At 41.9% G+C, this 26,334-nt stretch overlaps 3 protein-coding genes and 1 long non-coding RNA gene across 7 annotated transcripts in view; 2 read left to right on the forward strand and 2 right to left on the reverse strand.

The window, feature by feature from the left end:
* Nucleotides 1–4,116, forward strand: part of LOC133489532 (guanine nucleotide-binding protein G(olf) subunit alpha) — a 65,844-nt gene extending 61,728 nt beyond the window's left edge. For both annotated transcript variants that reach the window (XM_061798715.1, XM_061798716.1), the window contains exons 8-12: nt 453–511; nt 629–749; nt 843–973; nt 1,053–1,120; nt 1,971–4,116. In XM_061798715.1, coding sequence (XP_061654699.1) covers nt 453–511; nt 629–749; nt 843–973; nt 1,053–1,120; nt 1,971–2,117 — 526 coding nt within the window. In that variant the 3' untranslated portion in view covers nt 2,118–4,116. The remainder of the gene's footprint in view (nt 1–452; nt 512–628; nt 750–842; nt 974–1,052; nt 1,121–1,970) is intronic.
* Nucleotides 4,117–5,048: 932 nt separating this feature from the next.
* Nucleotides 5,049–16,325, reverse strand: mppe1 (metallophosphoesterase 1). 2 transcript variants are annotated; one of them, XM_061798718.1, is made up of 9 exons: nt 15,827–16,324; nt 15,611–15,719; nt 15,002–15,144; nt 9,602–9,682; nt 9,411–9,519; nt 9,279–9,341; nt 7,417–7,539; nt 7,210–7,350; nt 5,049–6,322 (listed from the first exon to the last, which is right to left on the reverse strand). In XM_061798718.1, exons 1-9 carry the CDS (start codon nt 16,090–16,092, stop codon nt 6,137–6,139), a joined length of 1,221 nt encoding a protein of 406 aa, XP_061654702.1. In that variant the 5' UTR covers nt 16,093–16,324; the 3' UTR covers nt 5,049–6,136. The 2 variants fall into 2 exon arrangements, with proteins under 2 accessions (XP_061654702.1, XP_061654701.1); XM_061798717.1 differs by having other exon boundaries at nt 9,279–9,519; nt 15,002–15,105; nt 15,827–16,325.
* A 2,960-nt stretch (nt 16,326–19,285) lies between these two features.
* Nucleotides 19,286–21,952, forward strand: LOC133489339 (uncharacterized). Its single transcript, XR_009791876.1, has 3 exons — nt 19,286–19,465; nt 21,603–21,752; nt 21,840–21,952. It is a non-coding gene; the product is annotated as an uncharacterized LOC133489339 (long non-coding RNA).
* LOC133489338 (cathepsin Z) lies at nt 21,947–25,409 on the reverse strand. 2 transcript variants are annotated; one of them, XM_061798343.1, is made up of 6 exons: nt 25,255–25,409; nt 23,795–23,958; nt 23,547–23,726; nt 22,884–23,034; nt 22,611–22,776; nt 21,947–22,156 (listed from the first exon to the last, which is right to left on the reverse strand). In XM_061798343.1, the coding sequence occupies exons 1-6, from the start codon at nt 25,395–25,397 to the stop codon at nt 22,040–22,042; spliced, it is 921 nt and encodes a 306-aa protein (XP_061654327.1). In that variant the 5' UTR covers nt 25,398–25,409; the 3' UTR covers nt 21,947–22,039. The 2 variants fall into 2 exon arrangements, with proteins under 2 accessions (XP_061654327.1, XP_061654326.1); XM_061798342.1 differs by lacking the exon at nt 21,947–22,156 and having other exon boundaries at nt 22,163–22,776.
* Between the last annotated feature and the right edge of the window lie 925 nt (nt 25,410–26,334).

The raw sequence follows: 26,334 nt of genomic DNA on the forward strand, positions 1-26,334 counted from the left end.
TTTTAACTATTGTAATAATAATACTAAGATATTTTTACAATGCAAAATGTATAAATATTACATTGAGAATTTTTACGCAAATATTACAATATCAAATTTAAAAATGACTGAAACTGCCTATATTGATATAAATTTTTAAAAATCTAACCTAAATTATATTGTAATTTAATTTGAATTTGTAAAGACAAAATAGCGATTTCATTCACAAAATAAAAATAATTTACAATGTCAAATGCTAAAATTTAGCTGATACAAAATGCACTACAATTTAACATAAATCTAATGATTTTGATAATAATAACCATAAATATATTGAATACAAAAATACATATGTGTCGTAATTTGGAATGACTTTTTCTTTTAATTACGTTTAAGTAAAATGGAAATAGGATGGTGAGCACAAGATGGCGGCAGTGAGTTGTTCCTTAGTGTTTTGTGTCCTCTGTTCATAGCATGTTTGATGTTGGCGGCCAGCGGGACGAGAGGAGAAAATGGATCCAGTGCTTTAACGGTCAGACCCTCAACCATTGTTGTTATTGTGATTTTTGTTTTTGTTTTTGTTTTGTTTTGTTTTGTATCGCCCCCTCGCCGCTCACGATATCTCCTTGTACGCTCTGTCCACTCTCAGATGTCACGGCCATCATCTTCGTGGTGGCGAGCAGCAGCTACAACATGGTAATAAGGGAAGACAACAACACTAACCGGCTACGAGAAGCTCTCGACCTCTTCCGCAGTATTTGGAACAACAGGCGAGTCGCCGTTTTGATCCGGTTTTCCCCCCCGTCCAACGTGATCCAAAACCATTCGAATCACACGTGGCGTCGTCCGCTTGCTTTTTGCAGGTGGTTACGCACCATCTCAGTCATCTTGTTCCTCAACAAGCAGGACATGCTCGCCGAGAAGGTATTAGCTGGAAAATCCAAAATTGAAGACTACTTCCCCGAATACGCTCGCTACACCATACCAAATGAAGGTGGGTTCCACACACGCACACACATTTTGCAAACCATTCCGTGTGTGTTAACTGTCTGTCCATCTGTCCATTGTTTCAGCAACTCCTGAGCCCGGCGAGGACCCGAGAGTGACGAGAGCAAAGTTCTTCATCCGAGACGAGTTTCTTGTAAGTAGGAAAGGACCACATAAAAACAGCAACTACCATACAGTGAACCCCTGCTAATAGCGGGGCGTCGAATCGCGAAAATCTGTGAATATTTGACATCCAAAAATAGGTTTGGTATTGCTTGTCGATGCCACAAGATGGTGGCAAAGCACTTAAAATGGAGACATCAACACTGTGCTTTTACCCACACTGCACAAACGACAGTATTTTGTAGTTAAATTATTCAACACAAACAAACCACCCTCACATGAGACTCATCAATCTGCCTCTTTGGCAGGTGGTCAAATGACCCCTTATGAATATTAATGGGTTTCAGTTTCCCCTGTTTTCCAGTTTGGGTACGTTGACCTTCCGCAGATAACTGATGCGAACACAGAATGCAAAACTCCATAGATGAGAGAACGAAACTACTATTGATGTCGTGGTGTTGTATCCCTTTAAGCAATGGATATGCAATATAACAATACTCACAGGCATATAATCTTTATAATCTGCAAACAAAATTACTGCAGCTCACTTAGCAGTTGTGACCTTCTTCTTTGTGTATATGCATGTTTATCAAGTTATATTGCCCAGAGTCACACCATGTATGAATGCATGATATCGCTCAAATGCAAAAACTGTTTTAATTCTTTACATTTGATTTATTTATATTACTGTATCTTTTTATACATCAAAATATTGTAGAGTGCTATTTTCCTCTTACAAAAACGTGTTACCATTTTTTTGTTTTGTTTTAGGGGGAGCTGGGTCAGATTAGATTTGTGTGTGTGTCTGTCTGTCTGTGTGCAAATGTAGATGTAAATTTGTGGAGCACAAAGAAGTGACACATCTCTCTCTTTTGGTGTAGCGGATCAGCACGGCGAGCGGCGACGGTCGCCACTACTGCTACCCGCACTTCACCTGCGCCGTGGACACGGAGAACATCCGGCGGGTGTTCAACGACTGCCGGGACATCATCCAGAGAATGCACCTGCGGCAGTATGAACTCTTGTGATGAGACCTCCTCCCGAGGACCATCAAGTACTACTGAAGTGTGTCAAATCCTCCTCCTCTTTTTCTTTTTTTCCTTTCACTTTTTGGATTCCTCTGCGACGAGAAGATTCGATTGATTCCTTTGATGTTCCCCCCCCCCCCCCCCCCCCCCCTTTTTTTTAAGTTGTATTTTTTATTTTATCATTCCACTAAGCTTCAGGCTACCTCCTTTTCTTTATCCCCCCCCGTCTTTTTCGGATACATGAAGACACCTATAGCACCTCAGTGTAGAGTGTGCGTGCGTGCGTTAGCGCCTTCCTCCATGCGAATGAAGAGATAAATGCACTTTGCTTCAGGTTCCTTTTTTTTTTAGTTTTTTTTCTCGATGATGATTTGGATTATTCTCCCCCAAGAGGAACACACAATGTAGCATCAATGCGATATTTATTAACCCCGTCACCACTTTTTTGGGGGGGGATTTAAAACAAACAAAACAAAAAAACACTTTGTGGACCGAGAGAAAAGAGAGACGGGGCGCACGATAATGAAAATGTACGGCAAGCCGGAAGGATTTTCCCCCAAAAGGAGCAACTGCTGCTGCTGCTGCTGCTGCGTGCACTTTAGCCCTGCCGCCTCAACAGACTCGGACCCCCAACCCACCACACACACACACACACACACACACACACACACACACACCATCTTTTTACCTGCGGGGAGGGGAGATAAGTGTATTATTTTTTTCCTTTTTCTTTTTTTTCTTGTACACTGTGCAAGGTGGAATTATCCTGTACAGACTGTAAAGTGTAATATTATTTTGTACAAGTTCAATTGAAAAGAAAAACAAATCTACTTGTAGATCTTTGTGCCTTGATTATGGCTGTACCTGTAAAAAAAAAAAACAACAAAAAAACACAACAACAAAAACAAAACGAGCTCAGATGTAAGTAATGTTTTTTCGACCGCGCTGTACAGCTTGATGTCAAAAACTTTTTTTTCTTTTGTTTTTGTTCTTTTTTTCGTCGGCAGCAAAACCTGGGAGACTGCGCGGAATGGGGTGGGGGAACTTTCTCTGTAGAGTTTAGGTTTTTTTCTGGTTTATAAAAAAATCTAAATAAACTGCTGTTTATTTAAAAAAGAAATAAAAACAAACAAGGGAAAGAATCCTAAAAATATACATTATGCAAATTAACCACTTACCTGCAGTGAGGACCACGTTGCAGCACCATTGCCTTTTTTGCAGTTTTTTTTTTTTTTTTTTTTTTTGAGGGATTTTTATTCTGCCCTCCTGTTTAAATTGTAATATTATTATTTTTATTTTATTTTAACAGCTTTAAAACACACATTGGAAATCCATTGAAAGTGTCCAAATTGCAACCTGGTGTTGTTTTCATAGGAACTAACATTATTTCTGTTTTTATTTTCTTTTTTTAAGTGCGTGCGAGATCTTGTGTACATAGACACACACATGCATTGTGTGTGCGTGCGTGTATGAATGTGCGGGAAAAATAATTTTATAAATGTATGTACATGTAAATTTATAAGTCTATATAAATATATATGTACAATTATACATGTTTAATTGTGTGTGCCTAGGTGTACATACCTATGTATGTATACGCTAAATATGTATACATACACACATAGGAAAGCATGTCTAGAATGGAGCTGAATAAATGAGCGTGTGCAATATTGGTCATGTTTGGGGGGGGGGCTAATGGGGGGGGGGGGGTCCTTTGGGAGCCATATGCGATATAGGCACAGGCACTATGAATGTGTGAGCAGCACCCAACAAGACGAGCTCTTCTTGTACAAAAAAAACCCCCAACAAGTCAGCATCAGCCTTTTCTTCTGCTACACTACACATACACGTCTTCTCCCCCTGCCCCTCCCCTCCCCACCCACACAGACACACACACACAGTCGACTTGGACTGCAGGGGCCGACGCCTCGCTCGAGCCCGGGGAGGATGATGAAATGACATTTTTATTTTTCTTTAAATAAAGAGGCACATTAGAGGAGTTCTTTTGCTTTATTTACAGCACGTGTGTCCTGAATCCACACTTTGTTGTTTTTCACCTACCGTTCTCTCCAAACGTGCTCAAAGCAAGCCGATGTAGGTGAAGCTATGCCAAGAACTTCAAAGATAGTTTTACATTTCAGCTTGTTTTAAGTACAGTAAAAGTGGAATATCTTCTATGTTTATCAACGGGCGGCACAGTGGACGTTACATTTCAGCTTGTTTTAAGTACAGTAAAAGTGGAATATCTTCTATGTTTATCAACGGGCGGCACGGTGGGAGATTGGTTAGAGCGTCTGCCTCACAGTTCTGAGGACCGGGGTTCAATCCCCAGCCCCGCCTGTGTGGCATTTGCATGTTCTCCCTGTGCCTGCGTAGGTTTTCTCCGGGCACTGCGGTTTCCTCCCACATCCCAAAAACATGCATGGTAGGTTAATTGAAGTCTCTAAATTGCCCGTAGGTATGAATGTGAGTGCGAATGGTTGTTTGTTTATATGTGCCCTGCGATTGACTGGCAACCAGTTCAGGGTGTACCCCGCCTCCTGCCCAATGATAGCTGGGATAGGCTCCAGCACGCCCGCGACCCTCGTGAGGAGAAGCGGCTCAGAAAATGGATGGATGTTTACAGAATCAACAGCAGCAGAATCTTTGATGGTTACAAAAGCTTGAAGACAAAAAAATTGTCTTTGACATTAACAAAACCACGTATAGCTCCTTGAGGATTCTAAACTGTCTTTGCTTTTATAAAAGTACATTCCTTAAAAATGCTAAACTATATTTCATATTTAATAACAAAAAACACAGGTTCTTAAAAGTATACAAAAATGTACATTGTTCCTTGAAGATGCAAAATTGTTTGTTTTGAAGAGACCAAAATGTTTTCCACAAAAACATACATTAGTCCTCGAAGACACTAAATTGTCTGTTTACAAAACACATCAGGTTAAAATCACATTAGGTTCTTCAACTTGAGTTCATTTTTACAAAACCTTAAGATTATGGTCCCTTGAAGATGCAAAATTTTTTACTGACTACATTATCTTTAAGGACGCTAAGTTGTCTGTTTTTTTACCAAATGCTTACATTAGGGGCTTGGGAGATAATGTCTTTAAACATACTTACATTGCAAAATGTTCATTTCCTCGATTAATAATGTCTTTAAACTTACATTGCAAAATGGTCATTTCCTCTATTAAATTGTCTATACCAAATCATGTTATAAGTTCGTTAAACACAGTAAATTGTCTTGTTTACATTAGGCTACTTGAAGACCCTAATTGTCTTTGAAGTTTACAAAATCACATAGATTGGATTCTTTGAAGAGCCAATTGTCCTTGGTTTCATTGAAGACTAAAATGAGTTTGATATCATGATTTCCGTGCGAATGTCAAAACTCCACGTGGGTGTTAAAGATGGTGATTTATTAACGCACAGTTGATAAGAAATGTCAACTTGGCAAAAAAAAACATCAAATATTTGGCACAGAAGGTGACCGACAAAAAACAACCTATGGGATCATAAACCTCTCGATAAACCAATATACTGTGAGATGAGCGGTGAGTTTTCAGTTCACAGTGAATTACATGGCACGTCTGACATTTAACATTGACATTTAATAATAATAATAAACTTGTGTTTCTGGATGCCAAAAACAAGGCAAAGTGCTTAAATGTCAGTGGTGGCTCGTTTTGTTGAATTGGGTCATTCCGGATGATTTAATTACCTGAAAATGACAAAGCACCACCTCTTGGCAAGCTCACGTGAAGGGTAAAACGAACCCACTTTTTTTTTTTGGGTGGGGGCACAAGCTACACTCACCACTTCATAAATAATCACAAGTTTGAGTCATTTAAACGCACTTAAAATAATAATTGAACAATATTCGTACTTCATAGTGTCGTGGAATGTTCAGGTAAAACCAACCAAGACAGTTCTTTTGGCACGTTCAAAACGGTATCCCGAGTGACTGCTCGTCTCCACTTCCGGCTTCTGGACGCCGGGGGTGTTGGGTAATGTAGTTTTCACAGAGGCTTGTGCTTCCCCAGCAGGCAAAGGCTGAGGCACTGCAGCAGGCCCTTCATCCACAAGCAGTGCGCCAGGACAAGCAGCATCAGGCACGCGCCGGCGGAGCAGTACACGCTGATGACGGTGCTCTCCTCCGGTAAGAAACACTTGGACAGCGCGTAGCTGGCCGGTGACACGGACGCCTTTTTGGGAGAGGAGGAGAGAGAACAAAATGGACCATTTAAAGGGCCAGTTGACGTGTAACCAACATGAAAATATCAATGAACGCAAAACAGACAAGAAATGGTACGTCCTCGTATTTGTATTACAATCGTCAAAAAGGTTTAATTTGATTTCAAGAATGTGTTTGAGTACGTTGAATATTGTCAATCGTTGTAGCGCAAAAATATGTGAGGCATAGCACAGGTCGGCAGTCACCCCAACGACTGAATTGATTATAAAATGAATGCTGCTGTTGTTGTTTTTTTCAATAAAGACTAATACTAAAATAACTTGTTTTATTTTTATTATTTAGTTATATTTTTATAAACGTTGTTTTCATAACAATACATTTAACTGCCACATAGTATTGATTAAATATTAAAACACTTATAAAGCAGGGTTTGCAATTTAAATATTTCAAAATATTAAAATAACACTAAGTGAAAACACTTATAAAGCAGGGTTTGCAATTTAAATATTTCAAAAGTTGAAATACAATAAGATATTTTTAAATTTATGAATGGATGGATGGATGGAGGTTTCGAAAGTTTAAACATTTAAAAAGAAAAGAAAAAAAATATATACAGTATGTTGTAATTTGTGGGGGAAAAACAATTCAATATTTTCAAAAAGTGCATTGTATTATAAATAAAAGTCTCCCTTAATCACTGCTAGCCCTCCCCGTTAACAAGGATATTTGACTTCTAAAGCCGTCAATGGCAGTGAATGCGTTAATAAGTGCTTGTATGGCGTGTCAATGGAATATCAACTTTCTATTTGTTTTTTCCCCTAAAACTAAAGCAAAAAAAATTTTTTATGTGCTGCGGCACACTGAATTAGATGATGACGGCGATCATGGGCAACCCACCAGGATGAAACTGGGATTGTTGCGGTTCCTCCAGTTGAAGGACGGTACGCTGACTTCTGGGTACTTGTTGTCATGGAGGACCTCGCAGCCACTGTGGGTGTGGCCGCTCAGGATGAGGCGGGGCTTGAACCACTGCAGCAGCTGAGGACACCCAAACAAAAATTATCATCAGCGTAATTTAACAGAAGATGTGGGAGTGCTCCTCACCCTCTGGGAGGCCTCCTTGGACAGCACGTCGTACTTCTCCCTGAACAGAAGGTGTCGCTGTCCGGCCGGCGCGGCATCAGTGCCCGTGCAGCCCGCATCGCTCACTCTGTACAACGGGTAGTGCTAGAGAGCAGCAACCGCATCATCAACAACAACATCGTCATCATCATTGCTCCTACAATGTTAGATTCAAGCAAAACAAAATGTAAGCACATATTAGCGTCCCTGAAGATGCTAACTTGTCTTTGATGGTTGTGAAAAGGCATACATTGGGTTCCCTGAATACGCTAGTAGTCTTTGATGCTCCTTGCTGAAATAAGACATTGCTTGGATGGCAGCATACGTTGCTCCAAAACCTGTATGTACCTTTCAGCATTAATGGGGCCTTAACAGATGTGTAAGTTAACCATGCCATGAGCACCAACACACCTTCATACAATCTCAGATGCTGGCTTTTGAACTTTGCACTGATAACAATCCGGATGGTATTTTTCCTCCGGCACCGGAAGACACGACATCCATGATTTCCAAAAACAATTTGAAATGTGGACTCGTCCAAGCACAGCACACTTTTCCACTTTGCGTCAGTCCATCTCAGATGAGCTCAGGCCCAGAGAAGCCTGCGTTGTTTCTGGGTGTTGTTGATATATGGCTTTAGCTTTTCATGGTAGAGTTTTAACTTATATTTGTAGATGTAGCGTCAAACTGAGACGATGGTTTTCTAAAGTGTTGCTGAGCCCACGTGGCAGTATCCTTAACAGAATCGTGCCGGTCTTTAATGCACTGCCACCTGACGGATCGAAGGTCACGGGCATACAGTGATGGTTGTTGCAGAGATCTCTCCAGATTCTCTGAATCCTTTGATGATATTCTGTACCGTAGATGATGAAATCCCTAAATTCCTTGCAATTGTGCGTTGAGAAAGGTTTTTAAACTGTCGGACTATTTGCTAACGCAGTTGTTCACAAAGTGGTGAAGGTCGCCCCATCCTTGCTTGTGAACAACTGAGCCTTTTGGGGATGCTCCCTTAATACGCAATCATAAAACTCACCTGTTTCCAGTTTACCTGTTCACCTGTGTAATGTTCCAAACAGGTGTTTTTGAGCATTCCTTAACTTTCCAGGCTTGTTCATTGATCATTTTGACCATAAAATATCTTGTCTTTGTAGAGTATTCAATTGATTATCAGTTTAAAAAGATGAGAAAATTATTGTATTTTTGTTTATTTATTAGGCATCCCCCCAACATGATTGGGTTTTGCTTGTTAGCTTCATTGATGTTTACACACCGTGTTTACAAACCGCATACGTTAGATTCTTTGAAGACGCTAGATTGTCTTTGGTTACAAAAAATTTGCACGTTAAGTGTCCTTGAAGATGCTACATTGACTGATGTTTATGGAGCCGCATGTGTTAGGTTGCTTGAAGGCACTAAATTGTCTGAGTTTTTAAAAACACGCAGGTTAGGTTAATTTAATAACGTAATTCGTTTTTAATTTAAAAAAAATACACAAATGTTATGTTCATTCAAGACACTTAACTGTCTTTAATTAATTTATTTATTTTTTAATATACAAGTTAGGTTCTTTGAAAATGCTGAACGTTTTCCAAAACGTGTATGTTTGGTTCACAGAAGACACAAAATTATCTTTAAAAACAAATGTTTTTTAAAATGTGCAAGATGGATTCATTGAAGATGCTAAATTGTATTTGCTGCTAACAAAATAAATGTGTTATTTTGCATGATGAAGCGACATTTGCTTTGATGTTTTGTTTTGGGTTTTTTTGGCTTCAAAATGGTGCCTTTAACGGGCTGATTAGCTTTGCTTTATTATCTTGAGGTGCAGTGGTTAATGAGCTCACCTGTAACATGATGGGAGGTGTAGGAGGATACATCTGCGTTCCCTCGCAGCCGTCCCCCGAACTCTGCAAAACCATGAGTTTGCTTTGTTGTATTTGTTTTGTTTTGTTTGTGCGTGCGTGCTGCCGACTTGCCTGCAGAGAACAGTTGAGTCCCCTGGAGAGTCTGAAGAGCTCCTTCTCCACAGACTGGCAGATGGGGCAGCCGTCACCATGCAGCGCCACGCTGTTCACCAGTAAGAAGCTAAACATGGATGAGCACAAACCAGCATTCGGACAGTTTGTCCTAATATTTTGCTCAGGCAAAAACAGGCGAAACAGCTCACTTGATTCCGTTTTTGGTGACGATCCTGGTGGAGGAGGCGTTGAAGACCTTCTCAAAGCGCTGCAGCTTGAACCAGTCCATCCTGCAGTGGGGAGACAAAAGCCTTGAATGAACAAAACAAACAAAAAAGATAATTTGGTTGCACGAGTGTGCACACCCTATCGAGTGGACAAAAGATGGCACAGCTGTCACTGTGATATTTCTAAAAGCTGGACGTCCCTCCAAAATGGATGAAAAGACAAGACGAAAACTGGTAAGGGAGGCCAGGAAGGCAACTGCAAGACTGAAGGCGCTGTAGACATTTCTGGCAAGTACTGGCTCGTTCAATCAATCAATCAATAAAAGTTCCAACTGGAATCCAAGGTTAAACCTTTATACCATAATTCCAAAACTATGTTTGGTACAAACACAACACTGCTCATCACCAAAAGAACACCATACTTACAGTGAAAGCATCTTGTTAGACATGGTTGAGGGAATTATAAACAGTTCGAAATAGCAGTCAGTCTGCCAATCCAGAGGCACTGTCCCCAATGTCCACACGATGTTGCAGAGGCGTGCCAACCAGGACAGCCCCACAACATCCGGAGCCTTTAGGAACGTCGGGCCAATCTCATCCACCGCCGGGGCCTTGCCACCGAGGAGCTTTTTAACCACCTTGGTGACCTCAACTCCAGAGATAGGAGAGCCCGCCTCAGAGACCCCAGACTCTGCTTCCTCATGGGAAGGCGTGTCGGTGGCATTGAGGAGGTCTTCCAAGTATTCTCCCCATCGACTCATAACATCCCGAGTCGAGGTCTGCAGCGCCCCATCCCCACTATACACAGTGTTGATGGTGCACTGCTTCCCCCTCCGCCAAATGGTGGATCAGAATTTCCTCGAAGCCGTCCAGAAGTCTTTCTCCATGGCTTCACCGAACTCCTCCCATGCCAGAGTTTTTGCTTCAGTGACCACAAAAGCTGCATTTCGCTTGGCCAGCCGGTACCCATCAACTGCCTCAGGAGTCCCACAGGCCAAAAAGGCCACGGAAACCACCGACCACCTTACGGCCACAGCGTCGGTCGGCCGCCTCGGCAATGGAGGCACAGAACATGGTCCACTCGGACTTGATGTCTCCCGCCTCCCCCAGAACATGAGCAAAGTTCTGTCGGAGGTCGGAGTTGAAACTCCTTCTGACAGGGGATTCTGCCAGACGTTCCCAGCAGACCCTCACAATACGTTTGGGCCTGCCACGTTGGACCGGCATCTTCTCCCTCCATCGGAGCCAACTCACCACCAGGTGGTGATCAGTTGACAGCTCCGTCCCTCTCTTCACCCGAGTGTCCAAGACATGTGGCCGCAAGTCCGCTGACACGACCGCAAAGTCGATCATCGAACTGAGACCTAGGGTGTCCTGGCGCCAAGTACACGTGTGGACACCCTTATGCTTGAACATGGTGTTGGTTATGGACAATCCGTGATGAGCACAGAAGTCCAATAACAGAACACCGCTCGGGTTCTGATGGGGGGCGGGGGGCGGGGGGCGTTCCTCCCAATCACGCCCTTCCAGGTCTCACTGTGATTGCCCACGTGAGCATTGAAGTCCCCCAGCAGAATGATGAAGTCCCCAGCGGGAGCGCTCTCCAGCGCCTCCTCCAAGGACTCCAAAAAGGGTGGGTACTCTGAACTGCTGTTTGGTGCATAGGCACAAACAACAGTCAGGACCCGTCCCCCCACCCGAATGCGGAGGGAGGCTACCCACTCGTCCACCGGGGTGAACCCCAACGTACAGGTAACGAGCCGGGGGGCAATAAGTATACCCACACCTGCTCGGCGCCTCTCACCGTGGGCAACTCCAGAGTGGAAGAGAGTCCAACCCCTCTCGAGAGGACTGGTACCAGAGCCCAAGCTGTGCGTGGAGGGGAGTCCGACTATATCTAGTCGGAACTTCTCGACCTCACACACCAGCTCGGGCTCCTTCCCTGCCAGAGAGGTGACATTCCACGTCCCTAGAGCCAGCTTCTGTAGCCGGGGATCGGATCGCCAAGGTCCCCGCCTTCGGCAACCACACAGCTCAAACTGCACCTGACCCCTATGGCCCCTCCCACAGGTGGTGAGCCCATGAGAAGGGGGACCCAGGTTACCCTTTCGGGGTGTGCCCGGCCGGGCCCCATGGGTGCAGGCCCGTTCGCCAGGCGCTCGCCTTCGAGCGCCACCTCCAGGCCTGGCTCCAGAGGGGGGCCCCGGTGACCCGCGTCTGGGCAAGGGAAAACGTCCTCCTGAATTTTTCATCTTCATAAAGGTTTTTGGAGCTGTGCTTCGTCTGGTCCCTCACCTAGGACCTGTTTGCCATGGGTGACCCTGCCAGGGGCATAAAGCCCAAGACAACTTAGCTCCTAGGATCATTGGGACACACAAACCCCTCTACCATGATAAGGTGACAGCTCAAGGAGGGGTTTCCAGTGGTTAGCTTATTATTTATTTTTTACAATGAATACATAAAGTCATTGGTGCATTTAGATACGCATATACTCATTATCCTATTACTGCAGCTTACTGTGTTTATACAAGTACAATAATGTAGAGGGCTGTATTCCATCCATCCATCCATTTTCTGAGCCGCTTGTCCTCACTTGGGTCGCGGACGTGCTGAAGCCTATCCCAGCTGTCGTCAGGTAGGAGGCGGGGTACACCCTGAAGTAGTTGCCAGCCAATCACAGGGCACATACAAACAACCAGTCGCACTCACAGTCACACCTACGAGCAATTTAGAGTCTCCAATTAATGCATGTTTTTGGGATGTGGGAGGAAACCGGAGTGCGCGGAGAAAACCCACGCAGTCACGGGGAGAACATGCAAAGTCCACACAGGCGGGGCCGGGCATTGAAACCGGCTCCTCAGAACTGTGAGGCTGACGCTCTAACCAGTCGCCCGCCGAGTGCTATTTTACTTTAACAAAATAATGTGATACTTTTTTGGTGGAGGGGGAGCTTGATCTGATTATCAGATTAATGACTTTTCCATTCTTCAATGAGGAAAGATGATTTGAGATTTCAGTGTTTTGCGTCACAAGTGTGGTCACGGAACAAATTCAACTTGTACCTGAAGGCCCCACTGTAGTAGCTTTAAAAGGCCATTTGGTGACAGTATGGCTGCGCCAACGCCTTCCTGTTCTCACTCCATTACCGGGTCAAAGTGTGAGCAGTTTTGCTTAACTTTTGTGTTAGCAGTCTTGTATAGTAACAGAGTGCAAATACTTTGCTACTGTAATTAAGTAGACTTTTCGCCTGTCTGTACTTCATTATTTATATTTTTGGCAACTTTTACTCCACTACTTTTCCTAAATAAAATGTACACATTTACTCAGATACATTTTAACAGTCCTGCCTGTACTCATGTGGTAGTGTAGAGATACTGATAATGATAATCAGGAAGTGTTTTTTTTTTTTTTTTTTTATGGGCGGACCGGTAGTGTTGCATTTTCCAACACATAAATCCTTTCACTACACCACTGAAGTAAACAAAAAGAAATCAAACGAAATAAAAACACTTTTTTAATACTTGTACCTTTTACTTCCATTACTTAAGTGTATTAAATAACAAAAGAAAATGTATACTTAAGTACAGCAAATGACTGACTTTTACTATTCTACAAGGTGACTTTTACTTCTAAGAAAGTTTTCTGTTAAGATGCATGTACAACCCCAATTCCAATGAAGTTGGGACGTTGTGTTAAACATAAATAAAAACAGAATACAATGATTTGAAAATCATGTTCAACCTATATTTCATTGAATACACTACAAAAACAAGATATTTAATGTTCAAACTGATAAACTGTATTGTTTTTAGCAAATAATCATTAACTTAGAATTTTATGGCTGCAACACGTTCCAAAAAAGCTGGTGAAAAAGGTGGCAAAAAAGACTGAGAAAGTTGAGGAATGCTCATCAAACACCTGTTTGGAACATCCCACAGGTGAACAGGCTAATTGGGAACAGGTGAGTGGGTATAAAAGGAGCTTCCCTGAATTGCTCAGTCAGTCACAAGCAAAGATGGGGCGAGGTTCACCTCTTTGTGAACAAGTGCTTGAGAAAATAGTCGAACAGTTTAAGGACAATGTTTCTCAATGTACAATTGCAAGGAATTTAGGGATTTCATCGTCTACGGTCCATAATATCATCAAAAGGTTCAGAGAATCTGGAGAAATCACTGCATGTAAGCGGCAAGGCCGAAAACCAACATTGAATGCCCGTGACCTTCGATCCCTCAGGCGGCACTGCATCCAAAAACCGACATCGATGTGTAAAGGATATCACCACATGGGCTCAGGAACACTTCAGAAAACCAATGTCAGTAAATACAGTTCGGCGCTACATCCGTAAGTGCAACTTGAAACTCTACTATGCAAAGCAAAAGCCATTTATCAACAACACCCAGAAACGCCGCCGGCTTCTCTGGGCCCGAGCTCATCTAAGATGGACTGATGAAAAGTGGAAAAGTGTTCTGTGGTTCGACGAGTCCACATTTCAAATTTTTTAGGGAAATTGTGGACGTCGTGTCCTCTGGGCCACAGAGGAAAAGAACCATCCGGACTGTTATGGACGCAAAGTTCAAAAGCCAGCATCTGTGATGGTATGGAGCTGTGTTAGTGGCAATGGCATGGGTAACTTACACATCTATGAAGGCACCATTAATGCTGAAAGGTACATAGAGGTTTTGGAGAAGAATATGCTGCCATCCAAGCAATGTCTTTTTCATGGACGCCCCTGCTTATTTCAGCAAGACAATGCCAAACCACATTCTGCACGTGTAACAACAGCGTGGCTTCGTAGTAAAAGAGTGGGGGTACTAGACTGGCCTGCCTGCAGTCCAGACCTGTCTCCCATTGAAAATGTGTGGCGCATTATGAAGCGTAAAATACGACAACAGAGACCCCGGACTGTTGAACGGCTGAAGCTGTACATCAAGCAAGAATGTGAAAGAATTCCACCTAAAAAGCTTCAATAATTAGTGTTCTCAGTTCCCAAACGTTTACTGAATGTTGTTAAGAGAAAAGTTGATGTAACACAGTGGTAAACATGACCCTGTCCCAGCTTTTTTGGAACGTGTTGCAGGCATAAAATTCTAAGTTAATGATTATTTGCTAAAAACAATCAAGTTTATCAGTTTGAACATTAAATATCTTGTCTTTGTAGTGTATTCAATTAAATATAGGTTGAACATGATTTTCAAATCGTTTTTATTCTGTTTTTATTTATGTTTTAACACAACATCCCAACTTCATTGTAATTGGGGTTGTACTTTTACTCAAGTATCGCTTTAGGGTACTTTATACAAAGACTGATTTTTACTCTGTCTTGGCCTTTATCAAACACAGACTCACGCGCGAGACGTTACAAGCAACAAAGTGTGTCCTCACTCGTAATGGAAGCCGATGTCGTGATTCCCGACCAGGACCACCAGCTCCGTGTCGCCGGAGTGCCGAAAGATCCTGTTGAAGCGCCGCACGTCATCCTCCCAATTCTGCAGGGACAATGACGCCTTATGTCGCACGCTTACCAACTGCGAACATTACACTTAAAGTCGTTTGTTGTTTTCTCATAAAGAAAAATGGGTGTAGTGTTTATTTGAGAGGTGAACGTTTTTGGCGTCCGTTAGAGTCAGGGCAAAAAATGCACTACAATTCCTTAAATAGATGCTGTACCTCCAATTAACACATTCACTGCCATTGACGGCTTTAGAAGTCAAATATCCATGTTAACTGGGAAGGCTGGCAGTGAATGAGTTAATAGCCATGTGTGATACACTTGAATAAGCACCGCACCTCAAATAGACCCCTTCTCCTTTCCCTTTACAACTAATGTAATTACTGTATAGTTGCCCTTTTGTTAGAGAGTATAGGGGCCGCAAATAGTGTACTCCGTATTGCCTCAATTAGACGCCATCAGCAGCTGTTATTACATGCCAAACCTCCTTTTTTACATTATTTTTATAAACAAACCCCCGGCCCCCTTTTTCTTCGCCTGACCTTGTGTGAGCTCCACTTGCCCTCGTCGAAGATGTCCCCCAGGATGAAGACCACCTCGGGCCTGAGGAGCCACAGTGCGGTCTGGAAAGCGCGCTCCATCTGCCATTCCCTGCGCACGCGCACACGGCTCCTCGGTTATTATTATGTCATCAATCAATCAATCAATCAATCAGAAAAGAGGACACAAGGTCCTTGTTGTCCCTCCCCACCATTTACCTCCTCAGCTTGTCGAACCAGTGGCCGCCGACGGCCCCCAGGAGGTGCGTGTCGGACAGAACCATGGCGCGGACCGGCGGCGAGTCCGGCGGCCGGCCGTCGATGGCCTCCCCACCGCCGCCGCGCGCATGCTCCCGCACCCGGGGCCATTCGCACTTGAGGATGACTGGGAAGTAGATGAGATACTCGCAAAAGAAGAAGGCCCCGCCGAGCAGCAGCAGCAGCAGCAAGGCGGCGAGCAGCCACCTGACGCCGAACCAGGGCATCGCGCTCCCCTCACGACGTGATGGAGCGACCCATCAGGCATTTTTTCCCCCTCCTCCTCCTCCTCCTTCTCCTCCTCCTCCTCCTGCCCTTCTTCCTCCTCTTCTTCACGGCCCCGGCCCGACGCGGCTCATGTTGGCGGCGGAAAAAGATGTCGGGTCAAGTTGAGAGGAAAAACAAAAGCGAAACGCGAGAAGACGCGCAGTCTGTCGAGCCCAGCGATCAAGCCGCGCTCGCATTTGCGACGCACTTCCCCTTGGCTTGCAAAATAAAAGTACACAAAAGGGAAGTGCGCTGCATGGATGGAAAGAAAGAAAGAAAAGAAAAGAAAACTCATTTTAGGCTATCCTTGCAATGAAAAAAGTCAATCCAATGACGTTAGGTGAGCCGTAAATACAATGATTTGCAAATCCTTTTCAACCTATATTCAATTGAATACACTAAAAAGATGAGATATTTAATGTTCAAACTGATGAACGTTATTTATTTTTATTTTGCGTGTGTGTGCAAATATTTGATGCCTACGCGTTCCCAAAAAAAGTGCGGGACAGGGGCAAACAAAAGACTGGGAAAGTTGAGCAATGCTAAAAAAAAAAAAAAAAAAGAAAAGACCTGTTTGGAACATTTCACAGGTGAATAGCTTAAATGGAAACAGTTGTTCACAAGCAATCTTGTAAATATGCCTCCAGTTGATATGTTGCTTGATGTATTATGTGGAATGCAAAAACTGTGTAGAACTATCCAAACTTATTTTTCCTGATGTGGCCAAATGCATTTGAAAACAAATTACATCCTAATTTTCACAGACTTTCATTGCGTAGTAACCATAATGAAGTCATTTCAGTATTAAATACCACCCAAAATAAAGCTGAATCAGTCAAATATGTATATTTAAAGTGGAATAATCAGGGAATGTGTCAATGGAAAAATGTTAACACTCTGGTAAACAAGAGAAAGGAGAAGAAGCACTTTGAGAGTAATGATACAATTGAATATAAAATGCGCATGAAAGAACCGGATGGCTCCAAGAAGTTCCCCTATTTCTTCCATTTTTACACACATGAAACAGGAAGTTATCATCTGCCTCGTGCAATTGCCATCAACCTCCCAACCGCAGACATTTTTCTTTGTCACACAGCAAAGTGATAGTACAATATCAGAAAGAGAGAGAGAGAGAGAGAGAGAAACAGTCAACGTTCTTATCCTTGCACTAAATAGAAAAGATTATATGAGGTTACAATGAACATAGAATATATTTTAAAGGTACAAAGGCATGTATTTGTTATAACAGAATGACAAAAAAAACAAAAATTAATTTTAAGTCCTGCTTCGTTTGCGTTCCAGCACGCCCATTTAAATTTAGTTTTTTTAATGTCACTAAAAGCTAAAAAGACTTCCACAAAGGAAGCGCCAGTGAGTGAATATTAGCCATCCAAACCTATCCTCCTTGGTGCTGATATGGTAAGATCTGTTTTCTACCTTCGAATACTTTTAACTCATTCACTGCCAGCCTTCCCAGTTAACATGAATATTTGACTTCTAAAGCCGTCAATGGCAGTGAATGTGTTAATGTTGAGAAGATGCATTGTAAAAATGTTGTTTCATTGGTAAATGTGTTATGTAAAACGTTATTTCAAAGACATCAAAGGAGATTTTACAACATATACTTTTCGGCTAAAAGCTGGTAGACTCCTCTCACTGTCCCTTTGTCAACCAACCCATGTTTCCTGATCACACATGTCACATGTTCATGCGTGACCTTGTTTGACTTTTGCCATAATTACATCATGTGACCTCACGTAACCCTGTCTGACCTCGCGTGATCCTTTGATTGGCACTTCAGTGCCAGCCTTTGTTTTATAACCCTTTGAAGTACCAATTTTAATGCTCATGATACTTTTATTGTTTTATAACCCTTTAAAGTACCAGTTTTATTGTTCAATAACCATTTGAAGTGGCAGGTGGCTGCTCATGACCCTTTGAAGTGCTCGTTTCATTGTTTTATGACTGATAGAGGGAGCCATAATGATGTCACGTGTTCACAACAAACCCTCTAAAGGTCAAAAGTCAAAGCCATAAACCTGTCAAAACAAGGCCAGAGGCCAAGGGTCATAAATCATCGCCGGTGACGTCGCTTCCGGCCATCCATCATTTTGACATTAGGTGAATACTATTATCTCTAAAGTTACCATTAAGAGAAATTACAGCCAGCTGTAGACTTTCGGTAGTGTGTAAGAATTTCCCATTATTTGAGTGCGGGTGTGTGCACACCACAGCTAAATCCTGATTAAGAGGAACGTACACTACAACTAGAAACTATATTTGTTTGAAATCTTTCTAAACTGTTTTTTTCTTTGTTTTTAAATGCTTTTAATCATGTAAAGCACATTGAGTTACCTTGTGTATGAAACGCGGCAAATAAATACATTTGCTTTGCTTTGCTTTGCTATAAAGTACGTTTTGCTAATCAACGACAGTCAGTTTCGTTAACACACGCGCACACACACTCATTGTAGCAGATGGGACAAAATCGGATTAATGGAATTAAGATTAAGAAACCGGTTTTCAAGAGCGCTTCTGGTTGTACCAGCTTGACCAGTCATTGCGTGGTTTGTTGAGCGACTTCTTTCTCGTAACATTAAGTCGAAATGCTCCAGCAGGAAGGGTGCGAGGGGAGTGGTCACCACACACACACACACACACACACACACACACACACACACAAACACACACATACATTCTAGTCCTCAATACAGCCATTTGACAGCCGTAATACAGGTCATTTGAGGGATATATTTGACATGGTTTGTGGATTAGTCAGTGCAGGTGAAGATACTGTATTGGAACACTAAGGCAACTTTTCACCTTTGGAGGAAGTATCACAGCCATAATAGTAAATCTGACATTTAGCCTTACACACAGGTGCGATGGTGTGATGTATAAAATGGATTCAAATCGCTTTGTCGACTATGCAATTCCCATCTCTCTTCTCAACCGGCTAGCTAAAATCCTCCAATACTGCTGACATAAATTCAGAGGGTCTGCAATTTCAGGGTTCTAAATCTGTCTTGGCATATTTCTAGCCATGTTTCTTTCTCTCCCACGCTCCACTTTGCATAGTGAAACTAGCATAGAGGATTGTCGCCGGGAAAAGTAATGTAGTAATGTAATGTAGTTCTAATACTTTAGCTCACATAAAAGTTGGGTGGGGCAGCACGGTGTACAAGTGGTTTGCACGTTCCTCACAGTTCTCAGGTTCTGGGTTTGAATGTTGTCCCTGCGCTTCTCTCTCTGTGTGTGTGTGTTTTTTCCGGGTACTCCAGCTTCCTCCCACATTCCAAAAACATGCATGAAGACTCTCAGTTGTCCATAAATGTGAGTGTGAACACTTATTTGTCCATAGGTTTCTTATTATTGCATTTGATGAGCATTTGTGTGTTTGGAGTTTTTTTTATTTTTTTTTTAAATGAGCCCTTTTGATGTTTTATTTCGTTTTTAGCGTGACTCAGATGCTAGATGCAACGTTTGTACTTAGATCAGTTCAAAAGTGTTTAAATTGTATAGCAGCGAGTTGTTGTGGCGTTGATGCCCCGGTGGCCTGGAGAGCCAAAAGCAAAAATGTAGGCGGAGGCCCCGCTCCTCTCCAGATGTTCAGCCTGTGCTCTACCCACGACACAACATTGCTGTTTATGTGTGTGGGACAGAAAAACAGCCTTTCAAGTGGTTCACAGTGTTGCACAAAGCGTCTTTGTTGTTATCGGTCGACAACTTCTATGCACTGGTTCTCAATTCGCAACTGTTTTTTTCCACATATAATAGGAAATAATAGGAATAGTTGTGCCACTAAAAGCTAGGGTGGGGTAACTCAGTTTTTGCCATTTTTCAAGCATGTGTTTTTTCAAGTTTCATGGCTGCAAGGAGAAGTGCTGAGCGCAAAAAAAAAAAAAGTACTAACGCTTGATTTAGACCAGCAGTATTCATCTGAAAGACATGCCTTTTCTCTATTCCTTTCTGCACTTAAAAATTACAAAAATTAAGTATGACAAACTTGATAATTTTTTGGGGCTGAAATGTAATTATCAAGGTTTCACTATTTGTACGTATACAAAGTTTTAAAGGTCCCGTATTTCGGCTATTTAGACCTCCATAGAGTGACTCTCTAACATGGACTTAGTATATAAGTGTCAATTTCATTTTTAAAAAGTCCTTGGTTTTGTCATACAAGTGTCCAAAAATAGCCCATCTGACAGCTACTTCTGTTTGACCCAGTTTTGTATCCGTATTGTCCATATTTGGCTATGCCCCCCCCCCCTTTCCTCTGATTGGTTGTCTCTGTACACGACCCACTTGTGAGAACACACGTTTGTTATGTTTACAGCGCTGGCTTGGGAGCGGAAAGGGAAGGCGGAGATCTTCACTAGTGACGTGGATTAGCTCGAGAAATTCAAATGACCTGATTTCAGGCTTCTCGGCAGAAAAATGCATGGAACTCAGGAATGCGTGGATAATTTGAATTCATATTTCACATGTTTCTTGAGGCACCATAGAGACAATATTACATCACAAATACTAGAAAATGTTGGTTTGGTAAAATATGGCACCTTTAATTCATAATTATGCTCAGCAGCAAGTGACCAGAAAAAACTATGTTGCCGCATTCCTTGGGTCTCTTGAAAAGTGTTAGTTACAACCATACACCATTGCTACCATCATTGCTAACAAGAAGAAAAATAGTTTTTAATCAACTTTTATGTTATTTCATAAATTGTTTGTTTATTGTGCAGCAGTTGATTTTCAAGTGATTGCATAAGAGAGCATTCGTTTTATTTATTGTTAGTTTTATTGCATCTCAAAAACCGCCTAAATGTTAATCCGTCTGTTTACGTGCTTCGCTGGGTGCTGCTGTTTTGGTTCGCAACAGCCTTCAATTGGGCTCAAGTTTCAGCTTACTTGCTAAATTGATTCTTTTATTATTCACACTGCAATTTCAATTCGTTTCACGTGTAACTCTATTTGATGCAACAAGATACAGTAGTGGCCTGAGATACAAGTTTAATTTGATCTGTGGCCACACTCTTAATTCAAAATAGTCCTAACTCAAATCATCTTACCCCGTTGAAATGAATCGAAGTGCCATTAATCCATTCCAGTGTCCTTCAAAAACCCCCCAAAAAATTTTAAGAAGAAAAAAAAAAAGCACTCGATAATATTGTATTATCATTGCTTACAAAACATACAGTAATGACATAAATAGAATGAAAAGAATTAAACAGTTTTGCCACATTTTTGTGCTTCAATTTACTGGACTGGATTTATCTGTCTACATGTGTTGCTCCACCATTTGTGTTCGAATATCTGTTGCTTAAAGGTTTACAACACTGTGACACCGACGCTATTCGTTAGCCCGTACATGGCGTTTTGCATTGTTTGTAAGCATTGAGCTAAATGGACTCAGGCAAATCTATGTGGTTGTTTTAAATACATGATGTGTAATTCTCTTTCTTTTGTTTAGTTTGACAGTAAACCGCAAATGGGAGTGGTATTAAACGTGTTGAAGCCTCCTTTTGGAAGTATTGTTTTACTGTCTGCCAAACTGCAGTTTGTTGTGAAGTGAGTAGAGTTGACTGCCGCCATATGGCCCTCGTATGTCAAGAATTTGCTAGTAAGTCAAAATCGTCCGAGTGACATCTCAAATCTTGAAAGAGTCATAATTCAACCATTTCATTCCAAGATTTATTTATTTTTTTAGGGTTCAGACAAACATGGATGCACACAAAATTGTGGCGAGACCACCACCATCACCTCGCCTCCCTGTGACAATGGACGCAGGTTGAATAAAGCAAACAGGCTAAATCATAAGTGTGAGGAACCTTTATTATTGGATTGCTGCGAGTCACAGTATTATTACGGCACACATGCTGCATATTGCCCACCCCTGTAGTAAATCATCTAAGTAATAACAATAGGATCGCCATATGCACAACGTTTCTCAATCCCCAAGTTAAACCAGTTGCCTTTGCCGCCTTTAAAGGAACTGGTGACTATTCGGGCCCAGCCGTGTTCTCCCTGAAAAAAAAAAAAAAACACAAACAGGAATTTATTTTGGGTGGACTTGGAAGTCAATCATGAGGAGACCTCCCACAAAGTCTCAAGAGGCCATGCCTGAAAAGACAAAGGAAGTCATCTATTTTGGTTGGAAGCGCACAATTAGGGGTCAATTTGGCCATTTCAAGGGGTCCTCCAACACTTTCCATTAGTAACATGAAATTTAATAGCAAGGTCTAGCATGTGTAGTCTGAAGAACACTTTCCCGATAAGACACAGGAAATCTCCCACTTTGGTTTGAAGCCGACATTTTTGGGTAATTTTTTTTCCGTAAAGACACAGGAGGTCAGCCATATATTTTTTTTCTATTTGCCCATTTTTCTGAGCCCTTCAGCCAGTTTCCCTTAGCGACCTGAAACTTGGTCGATATGTCAAAAGTGTCTGACTGGTGTGATTGTGTGTGTATTAAACCAACCCAAAACTCTCCCCAGGAGTTCCTGACGATCCAGAACTCGGTACTGTCATCCGCGACGCCCCAGCCGGCCACAGACACGATGTGATTGGGCAGCGAAAGGGGGTGGAATTGTGAAAAGATGCCCCCTGAATACACCTCCAGGCTCTTGGTGGCCATCAGGGAGCAACTAAAAACAACAAAAACAAAACAAACAAACAAAACAACAACAACAAAACATTCCGCTTGTCTCCCCCTTCTGGCGGTTAGAGGTAAGTCATCATCGTCCCTTTTTACCTGATGGGCCCATTGGTGTAAATCTCTGCTTTCATGTGGTCCCTGCCGGACACTCTGCCGTAATCGTCCACTTTCCACGCGGTGTAGTTCCTCACCACGTCGCACGACGCCACGGAGGCGCACGAGCCGCACTGGTTGAACAGCTCGCACTCTGCCAGGGGAGCAAAACAAATATGGGAAAAGAGAACAAAAAAGGGAAACACTGGAAGTGTGGAGCAAAAAATATGCACAGCACGCCTCCGACTGGCCATAGGAGGTGTTACAACAAGACTGAGCATGACGGCACCGTTCTTGTTTGTTACATAAGTGTAAAAAGAAGGTAACATGGATATTTGACTTCTAAAGCCGGCAATGGCAGTGAATGTGTTAAAAGTAAGCAAATAGGTTTCGAGTTTGTTCTCTTGTTACAGCTGAAAATAATGTTGTGAAAAAAAAGTTAAAGAAAAAGCAAAACGCATGCAAGCTAATCCTTTGATGCTCGCTGAACCGTATTGTGCTGTAACTGTACTATAACTGAACTGATCACTCTTGTAAATTTTTCACCCAGCAAATTCTGGTTAAATTCCAAATTGTGCAACCTCAGAGGTTTTTTTTAAAAATTTAGATTCTGAATTCTGCCTAGCAACAAGTGAAAACAAATGGTGTTTATGGCGTGTGTCTTACTTTGGTTTTTGGCTTGGTAGTTGTTGCAGGTCTCGTCCGGGATGCCACTCTCGTGCGCGTATGCGTACACCCCCAGGTCGTCGCCGCCGTAACACGACCCTGCCCGCCCGCAGTCGATGACGTTCTGCACCGACAGGTACGCCGACGGCCACGCTCCCCCGCGCTTGATGTTGATGCGGTCTAGGGCAACGACAAAACATTAGCGCGGTCGTCTTCCGGCAGTCTCGCGCCGTCATCGCCACGGTTACCGGCCAGGGCGCTGGTGGCTCCCATGGCCCAACAGGAGCCGCAATACTGCGGGATGTGCTGGTTCCTGGTGACGCTCACGTAATTCTGTCCGTCCACATTCCTCCAGTCCCACGAGCGGGGAAGGTCAGACACGTTCGTGTACTCGTGGGGCCGAGGGCGCGTCCTACAGTAAAAGACATTTCATTTTTATTCATTAAGTACTATATGAAGGCGGCACAGTGGACGACAGGTTCGCACATCTGCCCCACAATTCTTAGGACCGGGGTTCAAATCCCAGCCCCGCCTGTGTGGAGTTTGCATGTTCTCCCCGTGCCTGCGTGGGTTTTCTCCGGGCACTCCGGTTTCCTCCCACATCCCAAAAACATGCATTGTAGGTTGATTGAGGACTCTAAATTGCCCGTAGGTGTGAATGTTTGCGCGAATGGTTGTGTGTTTATATGTGCCCTGCGATTGGCAGGCGCCTCTCGCCCGAAGATAGCTGGGATAGGCTCCAGCACGCCCGCGGCCCTTGTGAGGATAAAGCGGTATGGAAAATGTATGGATGGAAGGACTATATGAAATAGAAACCATTGTGGAAAATCCAAAAATGGATGAAAACAAATGCATTATACTGAATATTGTGATGGTATATTTTGATTCTATTTAATTTGTTGGACTTTATTTTTTTTTACGAATGTTAGATTGTTTTATTGTATTGTTTTCATTACTGGTATCTTGCTTTCTGTGTATTGTTTTTGTAAAACTACAATATATGTTTTTTGTTTTTTTATGATTTGTTTAAATATTTTGATTTATCACTTTTAAAATTATTTTATCTACTTATTGTACTTGACTTGATTAAGTTGTGGTTATGTTTTGTTTATATTTTATTTTCATTCATGTTTGATTATTTTGATTTAGTACTTTCTTTTTCTTGTGATTGTATTGTATTATATTTATTGTTTTCATTTTATTTCTGTATTTTATTATTTTCTGGTTTACTTTTATGACTTATATTCTATTGTTTTACTTTATGATTCATGTCTAATTAGTTTACTTATTTTTTACGATTCAACATTTTTTCTTTTTATTTTCTAACTATTTTTTATTGTATTACTTTATGGGTTGAGCTTTATTATATTCATCAACACTTATTTTATTTTTATAAATATTTAATGATTTCATGTTAGTACCTAATTTTACTATTTTATTTTATTACTGTATTTATTACTTTATTACTTGCTGTTGTTAGTTGTAATATTTGTATTCTATTTTGTGTTTTACTTAACATATAAGATAAGATATAAACGCACCATTATTTTAGAAAATACATCTCAGTAATGTTATGTAAAAGTCGTTCCTAATTCTAGGTAGGGAGGTAGAATAGTTTTTGAAAACACCAACAACAACAAAAATATGCCTCAACAGAGCAGCAAATCAACGACTATGAGCAACAAAATGGTGACAACCACGAACTCACCGGACAAAGTGTGGCCTGCTGTCATTGATGGGTTTGTAACATGGTTCATTTAGAAGTTGAGCAGCGCTTTTAAACGATAAAAACAACAAAAAACAACAATAACAACAACGTAACAGCGGTAGTACAGCCGTGGAGGGCGCCATCTTGGAGTCGCTCTGTAACGTGACTAGTAGGCAATATAGCGACCCCTTGCGGCCAACAGGGACACGACAACAACATTCTGACGTAAGACAGTAAATATGTGGAAAAGGTCGGTTTGTTTCATACTAAAAACATTTTTGTGTGCAATGTGTTAACTGTCGGTGACATTTTATAAGTTTTGGTAGCAGCCATAATGAAGCACCGCCGTCCATTAAGTGAATTTGCAGCCTCAGCAGGAAACTTTTGTTTGACAAACTTGGTTCCCTGTTCTAATTGCATTACACCTAATGCACAGCCTACCGGATGAGCTGTGTGGGGTCTGCACAGTAAAGGATTGTGGAATCCAATTAGCTGTGCATTTGAAACCCACCACAAACTAGGCGGAGCGATACACCACTTCGCTCCACTGACTTCGTGCCAATGACCATGATGACGGTAATGATGATGATGATGACGATGATAATGATGACAAACAACGTAAGGCCTTGTATGTTCTCTGCAAGAAATTTCCTATCCCCCTCCAAAATCAAATTTAGAATTTTAGTTTGATGCTTCTGTATGGACCTAAATGTGTTAAATTATACAGCACATGCCAGGAGGTAATTATGGGAAACTTGTTGCGTTTTTGTCCCTCCCGCACTTCAGAGATGCTGCTCCCAAACTTGTGTCAAAGTAAACAGCTCAAATTGTGCCCTGTGTTTCTATCATATTTTAATTGTATTACTTTTCTCTTAAATAATCATATTTAATGTATTTACTTTTTCTATTGTTTTTATTCTTTTTTATAATGGTATATTATTTATTACCCTTTAAACAATATTTAAATTGATTTACTTATTTGCTTGTAATTTTGTTTATTATATATATTATATTGTTAGAATAGCTTTATTTTAATTTGGTTTTATTTTAATAGTGTACATTTTTATTGAATAACCATAT

Source organism: Phyllopteryx taeniolatus, chromosome 14 (genome assembly GCF_024500385.1).
Source record: "Phyllopteryx taeniolatus isolate TA_2022b chromosome 14, UOR_Ptae_1.2, whole genome shotgun sequence".
Taxonomy (NCBI): domain Eukaryota; kingdom Metazoa; phylum Chordata; class Actinopteri; order Syngnathiformes; family Syngnathidae; genus Phyllopteryx; species Phyllopteryx taeniolatus.